This window comes from Barbus barbus, assembly GCF_936440315.1.
Source record: "Barbus barbus genome assembly, chromosome: 42".
In the NCBI taxonomy this organism is placed as follows: Eukaryota; Metazoa; Chordata; class Actinopteri; order Cypriniformes; family Cyprinidae; genus Barbus; species Barbus barbus.
In genome coordinates this window covers 25,326,710-25,344,177 of record NC_136720.1, presented here as the reverse complement: position 1 = coordinate 25,344,177, position 17,468 = coordinate 25,326,710, and the positions used below count along the sequence as shown (strand labels likewise).

The 17,468-nt window shown below is 33.3% G+C and overlaps 1 protein-coding gene across 1 annotated transcript in view; it reads right to left on the bottom strand.

Moving 5' to 3' along the window:
* Positions 1-691: 691 nt before the first annotated feature.
* The window catches only part of kcnc2 (potassium voltage-gated channel, Shaw-related subfamily, member 2), a gene marked incomplete at both ends in the record, with an annotated part of 53,212 nt that continues 36,435 nt past the window's right edge, over positions 692-17,468 (bottom strand). The window contains 3 exons of the mRNA XM_079404180.1: positions 692-816; positions 7,343-7,513; positions 13,580-14,510. Coding sequence (XP_079260306.1) covers positions 692-816; positions 7,343-7,513; positions 13,580-14,510 — 1,227 coding nt within the window. The remainder of the gene's footprint in view (positions 817-7,342; positions 7,514-13,579; positions 14,511-17,468) is intronic.

Genomic DNA, 17,468 nt, shown 5'->3' with positions numbered 1-17,468 from the left:
TTATCAGCTGTTTGGACTCTCATTCTGACGGCACCCATTCACTGCAGAGCATCCACTGGTGAGCGAGTGATGGAATGCTAACTTTCTCCAGATCTGATGAAGAAACAAACCCATCTACATCTTGGATGGGATAAGAGTGAGTAAATGTTAATTTTTGGCTGAACTATTCCTTTAAGTGTGCCGCTTGACATCAACATCCCACATACAAACATACACAAATGAATCCACCAGAAATACTAGAGCAAATAAAAAGCATAAATGACTGAAGGTCACATTTATTAAACTTATCATGTTTACCTTCTCTCTCTACTGTGTAGTTTATCATATTCGATACACTAATACTTCATTTTTTAACACTTGTCCCTCTACACATCTTACAAACAACACTTATTGCAACGACAGAGGTCTTGGAAGGGGGTTCGAGGGGTGTTTGATTTGCTACCTGACACAGAGGGGAAGCCACAGGTGGATGTGTGTCCTTTATACAGATGCAACATTAAACAGAGAGCCGACTCGTTTTAAGCAGGAAAATTTTCACTATCCATATAGTGATTTTTTTTTTCCATTGCGCCAAGTGGCTTCAGTCTGTATACACACAGAAAAAACAGGAAAATCCACAGGTCATGAACAGTCCGATCGATCCGTAAGTGAGGTTTCTGTTCACAGAGCGTCTGCTTTCAGAACTGTCCAATCACAGGCTTATTCTATTCCAGACTGTCCAATCCAATTCATCAAATCCATCTGAGTCTCTGCTGGCCCCGCCTTCCCCGTCTCTGGCCGATATAAACTGTACGTCAGCCAGAGGGGATACAGTAGCTGCAAACGCAACAACATCCTGTGCATCAGTATTGCTTCACAAAAGCGTCAATATTTGCCATTTCTTCTTTAAAAAGAGACATTTATTTGAAAAAAATAAGTCATTTTAAGCGATAATATATTGCATGTCTAGACAGGTGAATCTCATGAATAATATCTAGGCCAAATTTCAACCCCAAAAAAATTATATTTTGCATAAATAAAAAGTGAAATTAACCAGGGCTATTAAGATTTTTAATCTATTTTGTTTGTACTAAATTAAACACAATATACAATAAAAATATACAAAATACAAAAATACAATATAATCATTGTATAATGAGATTTTATGTGCAATTATTTTAAAGTGCAATGCAAAAATAAAAAATAGGTTTAATTTTCATTATGCTAAATATAACTGCTTAATGTTTTTTGCATTTATAAGTATTGTGTTTATATAATCAGACAAAAGCTTCAACATTTATCATTTGTTCTTTAAAAAATCATATACTGCATCTTTTAACTGGTAAATCTAATGAATAATGTTAAACAAATGTCTGGGTCAAATATCACCCTAAAATAAAAAGTAGAAATTATATTTTGCCTGAATAAACAGGGAAATTAACACATTTTTGGGACTGTTGAAATTTGCATTGCGGTACTGTATTCGTACTATTTTTGGTACTGAATATTTACAAAAAAAATTATATTTACTTACAAAATTGTGTAATGAGATTTTATGCATTACATAAAACAGAAAATGTGCGTAATTGTCATTAACATAATGTGCAATGCAAAAATAAGTTTATTTTTCATTATGCAAAATATAATTGGTTAATTTTTATGCATTCATTTATCAGTATTTTGTATTTTGACATTTTTGTATCAAATTTATGTTTATGCATTACAGTTATTTTCTACATTAAAGAAAATGTGCTTACTTGTTCTTAACAAAATGTGATATAAATTCAAATTTGTATGCATTAATCTTTTAGCATTGTGTCTATATAATTACACAAAAGCATTTGTTCTATAAAATTTCTTAAGACAAAATATATTGCATCTTCAACTAAAATACAAAAAAGAAATTATATTTTGCATGAATAAAAAGGAAAATTGCATTAATATAATGTATTTTGACAGTATTGTTTGTATTTATGATTTATGCACTACAGTTATGCATTTTGTACATTAAAGAAAATGTGCTTAATTGTTATTAACAATGAGCAACGCAATAAAAGAGGTTTAATTTTTATATGCAAATTCAAATTTTTATGCATTCATTTTTCAGAATTGTGTGTCTTTACAATCACACAAAACTTCAATATTTGTCATTTCCTCTTTTAAAAAGATAATAAAACCAAATATATTGCATAACAACGTCTGGGTCAAATAGCATGAACTTAGCTTAAAAGTGAATTAAATTTGCATTGTGACATTATATAGACAGCATTTTTACACTGAATTTTGAATCATTGTGTCCAGGCAGTAATAAAAAACATGTTTTGCATCACAGTAAACTTTAAATAAAATATGCTTATGAAAATGTAACAATGCAATTGTTTTTTTTTTCTTTTAATTTTGGGCTGAAATTTGACATATTTCTTTGTGAGATTGACCCTAACATAATATATCTCTAAATATACACATATATTGTAGATTTACAGATAATCAGTGATGTACAGCCACACATACAGGACGTGCAGACAGCACTTGTTCAGGTAACACACTGCACAGGGTGTGGACACAAAGTGCTAAATGAAGTTTATGCTGAGGATGCGTGACAAAATCTCCCTACACCAGTTGCTTAGCAACCGTCCCTTCCAGATTCACTCACATGATGCTCAGGACAAATCTCTGAATTAGCATTAGCTACAAACACACACAGCACATATGAATGACACAGAGGTCAGAGGATGCAGATGAATGACTCGGGTGACGTGAGCTGTCGGTCTGTAGTTAATAATGAAAGATGGAAGATTTTCAATCAGACCATGTGTTAAATTAGTTGTGACTATGAATGTTTCTGCAAGCATGAATAGAAATATATATGACTCATTGATGCATTTACAGTTTACATCAACAGAGTGAGATCAAATCTCCTAAACACACATTCCTGCCCACAATTCATAAGGGCATGTTTTACAAAATCTTATTTAATTATTAATAATTATTCAACCCCTCCAATTAAAACAACTGGCTCTAATTAGGTAAGTAATGTCTGCTTTCATTTTCTGCAGGCAAAATTTATTCTCTTAATGTATTATTTAGATCTTCTAAAGACTGAGATTGAATGCATTCATATCTACATTCTACAGGCAAATGTCTACATTAAAGAAAATGTTATTTTCATTAACAATGTCCTTTTCAAAAATAAAAATAGTATTTTTTGCAAAATATAATTTAACCCCCCCCCCCCCCATTTTTGAAAAAAAAAAAAAACGTATATCAAAGTTAAAGTCTTTTCTAAAGTTAATTAATTAATTAATTAAAATGGCCAAAATATAAAATAAAATGACTAAAGTTACAATTAAAATAGGAAAGAGAAAATACAACTGAAAAACAAAATAAAACTAAACAAAAACTTAAATGAAAATGAATAAAAATTATAGACATAAAAAATGATAAAAACACCAATTGCTGAAACGTTAACTAAAATGAAAATGAAATACAGAATATACACAATAAAAACTAATTTAATAACTAGCATGTAAATCTAAAATGAAATATATAAAAAACTACAAAAATATATAAAAAACTAATAAAAATCACAGATACAACACAATAAAATATAAAATATAAAAATAAAAATCAATTCAAAATATTAATAAAAACTATAATTGCATCTCAATTATATATCTAAAAAAACCTTTGAATATTCTGTAAGTAAAAATTCTTATTAAAACATGCACTTATTTTGCACAATTAGACCAGGAAGGTGTTTTTGAGAGTACAGAGTGCTCCAATCAAATGTAGTAGATGCAATAGTGTTTCATGCTGACTTGAACTCTTTTATAAATAGATCTTAAGAATCAGCAGCATCTGAGAGCAAATTCGGCCAATCAGAGTCATTCTCTCTCCCCAGTGACATCACACAGCAAGAGAGCGTCTGTTACCTGTGAGTCTCGCAAGTCTCGTCTCCCTTAAGACAGAACGTTCGCCTCAGCTCGCTTGAGCCCCGTGAACACAACCTCTGAGCAGTGATCTGTGTGTACAACCAGTGCAACGAGACAGAAGTCATGCGTCCAACGCTTCACTCGCAGACGTCCAGCGACACGTACACAGACACACAGACACGCCACAGACACCAAAATCTGCTTCTGATCGCGCTAGTGGAAGCTTCCTCAACTCTTCCTGAATAAATGCTTAATGCAAGAAAATCACATTAAAGGGCAAATCTTGCAAAAAAAAAAAAAAAGAAGTTCATAAAGAAAATAAAGCCAGTTTTTAGGACTATTATGATTTTTTGCATTGTGACATAATTAAGCACATTTTTCCTTCCAAATTTTATACAAATAAATAAAATTTATATTTTAATAACAATATATAATAAAATAATATTATTATTAATATTTAAAATGATTTAAATTTAAATCGTGGTAATAATGCATCATGTTAGTAATTTAATGACTACTGTAATACATTATATACTTAAAATTAAAATTGTGAAATAATTGGTAGTAATTTGTCAAACAAATCTGTAATGTAGTGAATATTACTACTGTAATACAGTGTTTAATAAAAAATTTGATTTTGAAAAAATTATGCACCATGGTAGTAATTTACGTAAAATAAAATCTCATTCTTTCCTCTAATTTCAAGTTATTATGCATTTTATAGTAATCTGTAAAAAAAAAAAACAATCACAATTTATTTAAAAAATTTAAATTGTAAAGTAATTATGAATAAAGGTAATAATTGATATAATTTAACTTATAATAACACATTTTTACAGTATTAATTAATGTGATTAATTGAAATGTCAATACAAAACAAAAGTTTGAAAAACAGGCTAAATTTTTATTAAGCAAAATATAATTTTTTCTATAACAATTTTGTGAGGTTTACCCCAATATTTCTTCGTACAAACTTTATATTATCATTCCATATACAGTACATCATAATAGCTATATTCATAGAGGGAGAGGATAATGTACAGCCCCGCCCACAAGAGGCGGAGTCATTTGGAGTGGGCGTGGCCCCAGCAGATGGGTGAGGTCACTGGAGAGAGACTCTGTCAAAGACTTCAGATGCAACATGAAGAGCACAAAATACACGAGACGGCGTGAGACGTCACACATGCACACACAAACACACACCGTCACATTCACTGCGTCCAGCCATCAGAACCATCAAGACGTCTGGAAGATTCATTTGAGACGTTTTTGGCTTGTCTTTGTTTTGTTTTGATGGCTGAACACGGTTTGTGTGTAAATCATGCGCTCAGGGATCGCGAGAAACTCAACTGCTCAATGATCAAAGCATATCAGTTCCCAAACAAATTACTACAACTCTTTCAGAAGACTAAAACACAGTCCAAATATGATGATGATGATGAAAATGATGATAATGAAGATGATCATTATGATGATGATGATGAATTTGATTCATACCTTTTCCATCAACACAAATATTTCAACAAAAGCCAGTCTGGATGGAAACGCCGACTAGAGCTGGACAAAACTCGCCTCATTTCTGCATATCTTGCTCAAGTATTTTATGGACAGAGTTTGACCAACGATGCACAAACAGTGTACAGTATTATATTATATTAAAAAATTTTATTTAAAAAGTAATGTATGTATTAAAAATATATTACATTCTTAAATATATATTTGTTTATATACACATCTAAATATTTTTTATAAATGTAATTTTAATGATAAAATAATTTTTGATAAAATATCATTTAAAAAAAATAAATATACAAATAAAATAAAACAAAAGATAAAACTAACATATTAGACCTGTTGTCCTGATGCTTGAGATAAAACACGCAAAAAAGATAAATAAATAAATACAAAAACAAACAAATAAATTCAATTGTGTGTGTGTGTGTGTGTGTGTGTATTGACATGTACAGGCATACAACAATAAGTGTATTTAACGGGTTGTTTGTAACCTTCTAATGGCCTTTCGCTCTGCTTGTGCTGAGGGACGGCAGGCTGTGGCAGAGCTTGACCACGTTTAACCTCCCAGTAGGGTTATTAGCCTAGCGTTGGTGTGTGTCAAACAGTGTGGTGTGTGGCCTCAGGTGCTCAACATCTGCCTGGCTACGGGGTCACGCTGGGTAATAGTTCATAACAGCCAAAGCAATGCAACATGCAAAACAGAAAATGTATCAAACTAACGGAAGATGCATTGGAGAGCAAAATAAAGAGCGAAGAAAACAGATATACAATAAATTGTGAATTAATTATGCATCATGATAAAAAAAAAAAAAATCAAATTTTTGGTACTGTAATGCAACATATTTAAATTTTAAATTAGTAAGTAATTATGCATCATGGTAGTAATTCATGCAAAATAAAAATATAATTTCCAGTACTGTAATACAATATACATTTAAAAATTAACTTCAGAAAACATGCAAATAGAAAAAGCATCATCATTTCGACAGCAGGTGCTGCAAATGCTCACAACACAACCAAATAAAGAATTTTATTTGCAGCGCGTTTCTTAAAGTTGTTTTCTTAATTTGCAGGTGTTTCTTTCTATTTGCAGTACGTTGAGCTCTCTCGGCCACCATAAAAAATGGTTAAACATCTAATTCTCATTAATGTAACAATACATATTTAACATTTAAACTGTGAAATAAATATATATTATGGTAGTAATTTATGTAAGAATTAATCAATAATTTTGACTGTAATACAATGTATCTTTTAAATTTAAATGGTGAGAATTGTGCATTATGGTAGTAATTAATGTAAAAAAATCTACTGTGAAATCATTATGTATCATAATTTTCATTTTTGAACTACAATATTTCCAAATTAAATTGTAAAAATTATGCATTACGGTAGTAATTTATGTAAAAATAAATATTTTAATTACTGTAAATCAATATATATTTAAAATTTAAATAGTAAAGTAATTATACATTTTGGCAGAAATGTATATAAATTTATATAATTGCTATAATATATAATATTTAAAATTTAAATTGTGAAAAATGCATCATGGTAGTAATTTATGTATAAAATCTCATTTTAATTTGTAATACAATATATATTTAAAATGTATTAAAGTAATTATACATCATGGTAGTAATTAATAATTTAAAAAAAATTAACGCCTTGAAAATGCAGTAATGACTATTGAACAGACTAGCACTGGCGATGACAGCAGCTAGAAACCAACATAAACCTCAGAGTCTCTTCTGAACAGTTCAAGTCTTTCATTTCCATCCATGAATGTTGATGTAAGAGGATGAATTAATGGCAGATATTCAATGAGAAGGGATGAAATGGGTTCAGATGGCTTTTGATTGGCTGCATATATGCTGATGTGAAGAACGGAGGGCTGTGATTGGTCGATCAGGTACCTGTTTTGCGAATGGCTGCGTCTGCTGTGCAGGTGTAGTCGCTGGCGGCCAGCAGGAAGCAGGTCCCTTCGGTGTGACGGTCCTGTTCTCGAGCGCTGGAGAGCCGCATGGGTATCCGCTCCTCCGGAGACATGGTGATGTCACTTCCTGCGCTGCAGTCGGCAGACAGCACTGGTGGGAAACGGTGAGAAACGACAGCTGCTTATTTGGGACACAGACCGGCTAGAGACAGAGGTGAGAGGTCAAACACAGGACGGAAATAGGAGCGAAACTGGGTCGAACGAGTGAGTCATCAGAAGATACGGGGACCAAACTAATGATCCCCACGAGAAAAACAGCTTAAAAAGATCCTGAATAATGTATTCATGAAAATATACCAACGCAGACAGACATCTGTGAGGGAGGAGACAGAATTTAAACAATAGTCGATGGGAAATTATGCATCAGTAGGTTTTGGGAAAGAGCTCGAAAGCGAGATTGTTAAATGTATAATAATCACATGACAATGTTCATTTTAGTACTTTTTGTGATGCATCATTGACTGATATCCATCACTTCATCTCAACACATTTCCATAAATAAAATATGCATTTACATGTGTATTTTTGCACTTCTCAATCGATTACAGTATTATTTTAATATTCATATATTTATAAAGCAGGAATTATGTGCGCTCAGAACAAAACAAAGGTTGTTAGCTGAATTTGTCCGCACATTGCAAAAAAACAGACCAGAGAGCAGACGTTTCAGCCCATGCTTTCTTCAGTGCTCATGTTTTTAATACATTTTGCACTTTTGTCACTTTTGCATATGAAAAATAAATTGGATTTTTGCTAGACATTTTTTGGTCTGTTTTTTTGCAGTGTGTGGACAAATTCAGCTACCTATTGGACTAAAAATATTCATAGTATTCAAATATTTTTCATTGTATTATATATTATAATTTTTTTTTTATATTTTAACTAGCTTTAATTTTTATATGTTCAGGTTGCATCATAATTTCAGTCATTTTAGTCATTTTATTTTGTATCAAACTAACAAAAAACCTACAGGGAACATAGGTTACTTTTTGATGTTGGAGAGAGAGAGAAAAAAGGCTAACTGAAGTAATAAGATGAAAATAAATATATTCAAATCTTATTATATTTGCAGTGCAAACAAATGTCTGGCCTACCGGGAACATAGGTTACATTTTGAGTTTGAAGAAAAAAAATACAACTGAAGTTGCGCAATTAAGGCAATAAATATTGCTTTATTGTAAAGTGTTATTCTAACAGTGAAAGTAATATTCAAAATCACATTATTATTTCTCTCTCTCTCTCTCTCTCAGATTGTTTTCAGATTTCAGCATTAAATAAATCTCTCTCTCTGCTGCTTCTTATTAGCGGTCGACAGCGCGGCAGAAACATTCTCTTCATATCATTGATACTAAAATTAATATAGCAAAATTATTGCTCAATTCAAATCCAATTAATATTCGATTGTATGAAATGCAAGTGCATATATTACGTGACCAAAACTTCACTGGTTCTAGCGTGTCTCACATGCACGTTTGATCTTACTGTAAGTTCGTTCACCTTTGTCATCTGTTTTGTATCCAAAGTAATGCCATATTTCACTTCTACTGTTCTCTTTGTTTATTAATTTCGGGTGCGCTGATAGAGTTTCATCTGTTTGATCCATCGCGTTGTTCTGTTGTCACATTTTACCGCTTGCGCAGCAATTTGGGAAGCACTGCCACCTACAGGTGCATGTCGCAACTGCAGCGTATGAAATACCGAATTGAGCAAAATTATGATATCGTACCGTTTGAAATGTAATATATACCGGTATTTTTCCAGTATCGGTATACCGCGCATCCCTACTGTGGAGTCAAGACTTTTGCAAACATGATTAAAGATGAATATGAGACAAAACTACAGAATGTCACATTTTATTATTAGCCGTTTCAACACATACATGTTTTACCAAATAAAAAGAACAGCACTTTTAGAGTTCATCCCACTCATTGATGTGAGCATAAGTATTGGGACAGTTGAACATAAGGCAGATCTAAAAGATTAAAAGCTATTATTTAGTTGCAGATCCCTTGCACACAATCACAGCAGTGAGTCTGTGACCCATAGACATCACCAGACTCTTGCTCTCATCCTTTGAAAGACTTTTCCCAGCCTTTAATGCAGCCAATTCCAATTGTTGCTTGTTTTGGGGAGTTTCTGCCTTTACTCTCCTCTCCAGCTGCTGAAATTCATGTTCAATCAGATTTAAATCTGGAGATTGACTTGGGCAATCTAAGACTTTCCATTTCTTTGCTCTTATAAATTCCTTGACTTGAACTGGCAGGGTGTTTTGGGTCATTGTCCTGATGCAATATGAAGCACTTCCCAATGAATCTGGTGGCATTTTCTTGAATATTGAAAGGCAAGATGGTTTTGTACCCTTCCAAATTCATTCTGCTACTGTCATCATACATTAAGTCATCAGTAAAGTTGAGAGGGTCTGTTCCAGAGACAGCCATGCATGCCCATGCCATAACACCACCTCCACCATGCTTTACAGATGAGGCTGTATGCTTGGGATCATTGCAGGTCCCTTTTTTCATTGCAGGTCCCTTTTTTCATTCATTTGCAAAAACTTTTTAATTTAATTAATTATTTTTTATTAATTCGCTAATGGTATACACTCACTCGTAGGCATACCCTGCACCAACTCGTGAACCCCCTGCAATTCCCTCACGAACCACCAGGGGTTTGCAAACCCCACTTTGGGAAACCCTGACTTAGATAAAGGTTCATCTTTGTCTCATCGGTCCATAAACACAGTTCCAAAACTCTTCTGGCTCACCTTTGTGCTTTTTTGCAAACTCTAATCTTGTCTTTCTATTGTTGGTGCTGGTCAGAGGTTTGCATCTTGCTGTGTAGCATCTGTAATTCTGTGTCAAAGTCTCCTGAGGACAGTAGATTGTCAGAGCATCACCCCAGCTTTCTGGAAGTTGTTGCTGATTTTACAGACATGTCTTTTAGGGTTAATTTTCACTGCTTTTATCATCAACTAGTGTTGTTTTCTCAGTCGATCAGGTCGTTGTTGGTTGCTGGTGTCGCTGGTGGTTTCCAATCTATTGATTTCTCCATGCCCTTTGTTTTTGCTAGAGCTCTAACTGACTTCCTCTTTTCTTTTAGCATCCAATTTGCTTGCTTTTCTCTCAAAGTCAGCTCCCTCGTCTTCATCCTGGTTTGTGTGTGTCATCATCGAATGCAAGATTCAGAATACAGAAGTAATGGATATAACTGATACGACACATTCCCTGCTTTTAATATCTGAAGAATTACTGCAACAGGACACAGCTGATCACTTAGAAAGACCTGTGAGGGAACTGCTCCAATACTTATGCTCACATCAGATAGAGAGATGAACTCTAAAAGTGCTGAACTTCTTAGCTGGTAAAACATCTATGTTTTGAAACGGCTAATAATAAAATGTGACATTCTGTAGTTTTGTCTCATATTCATCTTTTAATCATATTTGCAAATGTCTTGACTCCACAGCCAACAGAGCAATTTTGTCTTTACTGTTCCAATACTTTTGGAGGGCACTGTATGTTATATATATAATAATTTGTTTTTGCTTCCTTATTTCAGTTTTAGTTTTAGTAATTTTAGTATATTTAACTTGTAACAGCCATGTAAAAATATGTAAAAAATAAAATGTATATATATATATATATATCAGCTTTAGCATTTTGACATTAGCAACACTGATCATGAAAACATTTACATTTAGAAAATATTCATATTTTATTTCAATAAACGGAAACAGTTTTAGTTAACATTATCAATACTGATCATGAAAACACAGTGATGACTTAAAGGTCAGTAATGTAAAATCTGTATATACTGCTTAGCACTGTAGAATTAGACTGATTTCAGGTTCACCTGACCCAGATAAGATGCATTTCTGACTTAGCATAACACATGTATTTTTGTGCTCAAAAACAGTTGGACAGCTAATTAAAGGCCTAATTTTCCAAGAGTTTTTCCCATTGTTCTGACCTCATCCTCAGGTCGTTCACCCTGAAAACCGTCACGTGTAAATGACCAGCATGCACATCCCTGCACACTTTCTCATTCTCACTATTGTCTCTTATGTCAGACTGAAACACAGCCCATCTCCTCGCACCCTCATCTCCGTGGCAACAGGCGATCTTCACTATATCTGCAGCCTCTTATGCTCAGATCTCCAAGAAATATCAGCTTCAACCATTAAATACAAATTCTAAACTCATAACTCCATAGATATTAGATATAATTCAGTCAAAATGAAACTGGCCATACTCATGTTGTTCAAACCCTCCTTCCCACTTGTTTTCAATTAAAAAACAATGACGTCATTGACGGCACATGTCATTGGCTAATACGTCATGTGACTGATTAAGAGCTACACTAGAGTGTATGATAAGAGTGAACGACTTACATTTCTGTCTGTTTCTCGCACAAAAGCTCTCATATAACTAGTGAAATATAGTGCACAAGCCGTATGGACTTTTTTCTGTGTCATTTTTAAGCATGCACAAATTTACATTTCCATGCATGCATGCATTTGGCAGACATTTGGCATCTAACAGAGTCTTTAAAGTTGAAGTTAAACTAAATAAACTACATAAATGCTAAACTACCATCAAATTTAAAGTGATAGTTCACCAAAAAATAAAAACTCTGTCCTCATGTCGTTCCAAACCCAAAAGACTTTGGTTAATCTTTGAAGCACAAATTAAGATATTTTGGTTTCAGTCCCTCCATTGAAAGTCCAAGTAACCAAAACATAAAACATCCAAAAAGATCATAAAGCAAATCCATATGAACCAAGCAGTTTCATTGTAGTCTTGTGAAAAAACATGATTGCTTTACATGATGAACATGTTTAATTTAGGCTTTTATTCACATATAAACACACATCCCTAGAGTGAATCATATGGTAAATAAACACAGAAGCATGCATCTATGCATGTTTTTATGTGAATAAAAGCCTAAATTAAATATATTTACAACATTTACAACAAATCTGTTAACAACCTCTTAACAATACTTCCAACATTTCGACTTTATGTTTTTAAATATTATTTATATACTATTATTGTATTCATTGATATTTTGAATTAGGTTTTATTTTAATATTTTCAGTTTTTTATCTTAATCTTAGTAACTTTTAGTCAGTTTGTTTTGTGCTTTTGTTATTTTAGTCATTTATTTTAATAATGTAATATAAATAATAACAATATTTAATTCATTTCTTTTTGGCTTTAATTTCTTATTTCAGTTTTAGTTTTAGTAATTTAGTAATTTAGCATTCCAACTTAAACTTATTTCAGTTAGCTGCCAAAGTGGGTTTTAAATAATAATAATAATAATAACAATTTAATTTCTTTACTTAAATTTATTGTTATTGCCATTTTTTAGTAATGTTAGTATTTCAACAAATTTAATTTCAGTTAGAAGCTGCCATGTAGCTTTAATTTTAATTAAATGAATACATAAATATTAATATTATTAATAATAATTTATTTTAAACAGTCTTGCCAACTAACTGAAATTAAATAAGTTTAAGTTGAAATACTAAAATTATTATTATTATTATTATTTAAAGATTAATGATATTTCTTTTGGCTTTAATTTATTTTATTTCAGTTTTAGTTTTAGTAATATTAGTATTTCAGCTTATTTTATTTGAGTTGTTACATTCTTCTCAGTTGTCAAGGCAGCATTTCTTCATATCATATTATTATATATTATTAATCACGCATAAATAGAGGGAATCACATTCGATAAACAGAAGCGTCTGTGTGCGTCTATGCTCTATATGTGTGTTTATATGTGAATAAAATCCTAAATTAAATATTCATAAATAAACATTTAATTTTCCTTTTTCATATAAATATATACATGTAAATATTTTCAAAATATATACTGTATCTGTGTGCATTTAATATACATAATAAATATACACAGTACACACAGATATATTATGTAAATAAAACCTTTTATTTTGAATGCGATTAATCGCGATTAATCGTTTGACAGCACTAGTGTTTATATGTCAATAAAAGCCTAAATTAGATGTTTATGAAAGCATTTTTTTACAATTCAAGCTTTTCATAATTCTCCCAGCATCCTGAGTCCCTGAACACCCAAAAAAGCATCACACTCCGTCTTTTACAGTGTGAAACAGACGAACTTCTCTCACCTGAGCGGTGGCGCTCTAGTCCTCGGGTCTGTCCCAAACACAGCTCCCCTTGAGTGCTGTTGCAGGCTGTGCTCAGGTCCGTCTTGCAGTAGGATGGCGAGCCAGTCTGCACTACCTGAGGGATGTGTTTCTTCCTCTTCTTAGGGAGCTTCTGTTTGGCCATGGCGAGCGAGTAATACATGCCAAAGTTATTGACGATGACGGGCACAGGCATGGCTATGGTCAGCACGCCAGCGAGGGCGCAGAGTGCGCCGACCACCATGCCCGACCACGTCTGAGGGTACATGTCTCCGTAGCCCAGAGTGGTCATGGTGACCACGGCCCACCAGAAGCCGATGGGGATGTTCTTGAACATGGTGTGGTGGCTGGCCGTTGGGTCGTTGGGGCTGGCTCCGATCCGCTCGGCGTAGTAGATCATGGTGGCGAAGATGAGTACGCCCAGCGCGAGGAAGATAATGAGCAGCAGGAACTCATTAGTGCTCGCCCGGAGGGTGTGTCCCAATACACGCAAACCGACAAAGTGCCGCGTCAGCTTAAAGATCCTCAAGATGCGAACGAAGCGGACCACACGCAAGAAGCCCAAGACGTCTTTGGCGGCTTTGGAGGAGAGTCCGCTCAAGCCCACCTCCAGGTAAAAGGGCAGAATGGCCACGAAGTCTATGATGTTCAGGATGCTCTTGACGAACTCCAGCTTGTCTGGGCTGAAGGTCACACGCACCAGGAACTCGAAGGTGAACCAGAGCACACAGACGCCCTCCACGTAGGTGAGCGCCGGGTCCGTCTCAATCTCGTACTGCTGGCTGAAGTCCGTGAAGGAGTCATTGCGGAACGCTTCCGTCTTGTTGATGACCGTGTTGAAGGCCTCATGCGTCTCCAGGCAGAAGGTTGTGATGGAGACCAGGATGAAGAACAGGGAGGCAAATGCGATGAACTGAAGAGAAACAGAGAGAGAAATGGGTCAGTGAGCAGTCGGGAAGCTTTTTAATAGCATTAGCGGCCATTAGTGACTATTTGAGCTCTGTCTTTATTCAGTTATTCAATATGCATTTCTCCTTTTTATTTAGTGAGTCCTAAAAAGGCAGTGATTTCATGGACACAGTTGAGTGAAGGTGTCTTTTTATCTGTAAAAGCTTAGCCAAGTAGTGTTGGGGAAACTGTAGCTATTTGGGATGGACAATAAGTTTTCATATAAATATAGCCAAAAAATATAATGAGATATTTTAAAATATTTAATACTATATTTAAATATTTACATATGCACTTTTATAGATTTGTTTTATATATATATATATATATATATATAACAATTCTATGTAATATTTGAATGATTTGAAATCAGATAAATATATAGATATATACAAATATATTTTTTATATTTTTAAAATAAAATGAAATAAATAAAGAAATTTTATATCATAAAATATAGCCAAGAAATAAGGCTAAAAACATTTTTTTATATATTTTATTACATTACAATATATTCTTTTTTTTATATTGAATTATTTAAAAACATTTAAAAAAAAAAATATTATAATATTTATATATGCATCATGTTATAGGTTTGTTCATTTTTGTATACAAACAATTTTATTAAATATAATATTTGAATTAAGAAAGAAGAAAAGGCCCGATCACCCACAGATCCTAAACGAGTAGTGGGTACCACTAAAAGACCAGAATCAGAGGAACGGAGATCGCAACTTGGAGTATAAACAGTTAACAGTTGAGACAAATAATGTGGTGCCAAACCATGCAAAGCCTACAGCATGAGAATTTTAAAATCAATCCGAAATCTGACAGGGAGCCACTGCAATGACTCTAAAACTGGAGAGATATACTTGCTTGTCTTGGTTCTTGTCAGGATTTTAGCAGCTGAATTTTGAACTGACTGCAACTTAATAAGGTGGTTTTAGAAACCCCAGCAAGCAAAGCATTACAGTAATCGACACGGGAAAAAACAAAAGTGTTTATCAATTTTTCAGCAACCAAAAGGGATAACATGGGGCGATAAGTCTTGCGATGTTTCTGAGATGAAAAAATTAATTTATTCTGAACATGAGGATCGAAGGTTAGATTAGTGTCAAATATCACCCCCAGATTTTTTTATTTATTTTGAAAATCTAAAACTGTACCTTCCATTGTTAAAGCTAACGTACCAATTTTACTTATTTGATGTGGTGTGCCAATACGCATTACCTCTGTCTTATCACTATTAAGACAAAGGAAGTTTTGAGACATCCTTTTTTTTTATCTCTGAAATGCTGTGTTCAAGAAAGCCAATAGCTGTGGTATCACCAGGTTTAGTGTGAATGTAGATCTGGGTGTCATCTGCGTAAAAATGGAACTTAAGACCAAGGGATATAAAAAGCTGATCAAGAGGAAAGATGTACATTCTAAAAAGTAGGGGGCTCAAAATGGAACCCTGTGGGACACCACATTTAACAGAACCGACTTTGGAACGACATACACCCAGGGAAACAAATTGTCTGAAAGGTAAGATTTGCACCAATTTAAAACAGTGTCAGTAACACCAAACACAGTTTCTAAGTAACACAGCGTGATCGACTGTGTCAAAAGCTGCGCTTAGATCTAGAAGAACCCGAATTGAGAGACACCCAGAGTCTGCAGCAACCAACAGATCATTAGTAACCTTAAATAAAGCTGTTTCAGTACTGTGGAGTTTATAAAAGCCAGATTGGAGGGGTTCAAAAAGGTTGTTGTCAATGAGATTGGAAGTACATTGGAAATACTATAGCCATTGACCAATTTGTTAATCATATGAAACAGTTTGGGAGGATTTCTTTCATTATTGACAATTATTTGAGAAAAATACTGGGACCTGACAGATATTATTTCTGCCTTATATTCATGTATATGTAATTATGTTACTATTTGAAATGACATTTATTGATATGTTTAAATAAAATGTTTATTCATTCAAAAGATTTGTTTATTTTTGTATAAAAAAACTCTGTAATATTGCATAATTTACAGAGTTTTTTATACTCTGTTAATTATTTGAAATCAGACAAATTATACATAAATTTGATTTTATTGTTTGATTTCAGATAATTTCAATGTTATACATATAATACGATAATATAATTTATAGAATTGTTTATATAAAAATTAATTATACATGTGTGCATACACACACACACACAGAGAGAGAGAGCGAGAGAGAGAGAGGCTTAACAATACCTTTTATTAAACCATTTTTCTTTCTACCTTAATATCACACAATACTTTTCATATAAACACCAATAAATCATATCTGCTTAATAACATTTCTATAAATTCAAAATCAACAATTCATTTTCTTCAATTTTTCAAAGAACTCCTCCCACTGACCAAATTTCAGAAAACATTGCAATATCATTTACCAATTTATAATATGTATACCCTCTTAATTCTAGCAGTTATCATACCTTTTATTACCATCTCAGCATTTATTGGACCCACACCCAACATTTTATTTTTCCTAGTTTTCCAAATACACATCTTAGCTGACCCCAACACAAAATTCAGTAAACATTTTTTCCTCCAATCCTGAAAATTGTATTTTGAACCACTTATAAACTCCTGATAAGAAAATGTTTCTCCAAACTTTATAAAACGTGTTAAAAAACTTAAAAAGTCCCTTCAACCTAAAACAATCAATAAATAAATGATTCACCGTTTCTTCAATCCCACAAAATACACAATCTTTCCCCACTGCTGGATTCAGGTGTGCCACGTGTCTGTTCGTAGCTATAGCCCCGTACATCAGTCTCCACTGCAAGTCTGCAGTACGCTTCTCAATCGGCAGTTTATACAAAGATCTCCAGCATGCCTTAAAGTTTGTCCCAAACACCTCTGACCATCTCCAAGTCTTTACTCCTCTTAGCAC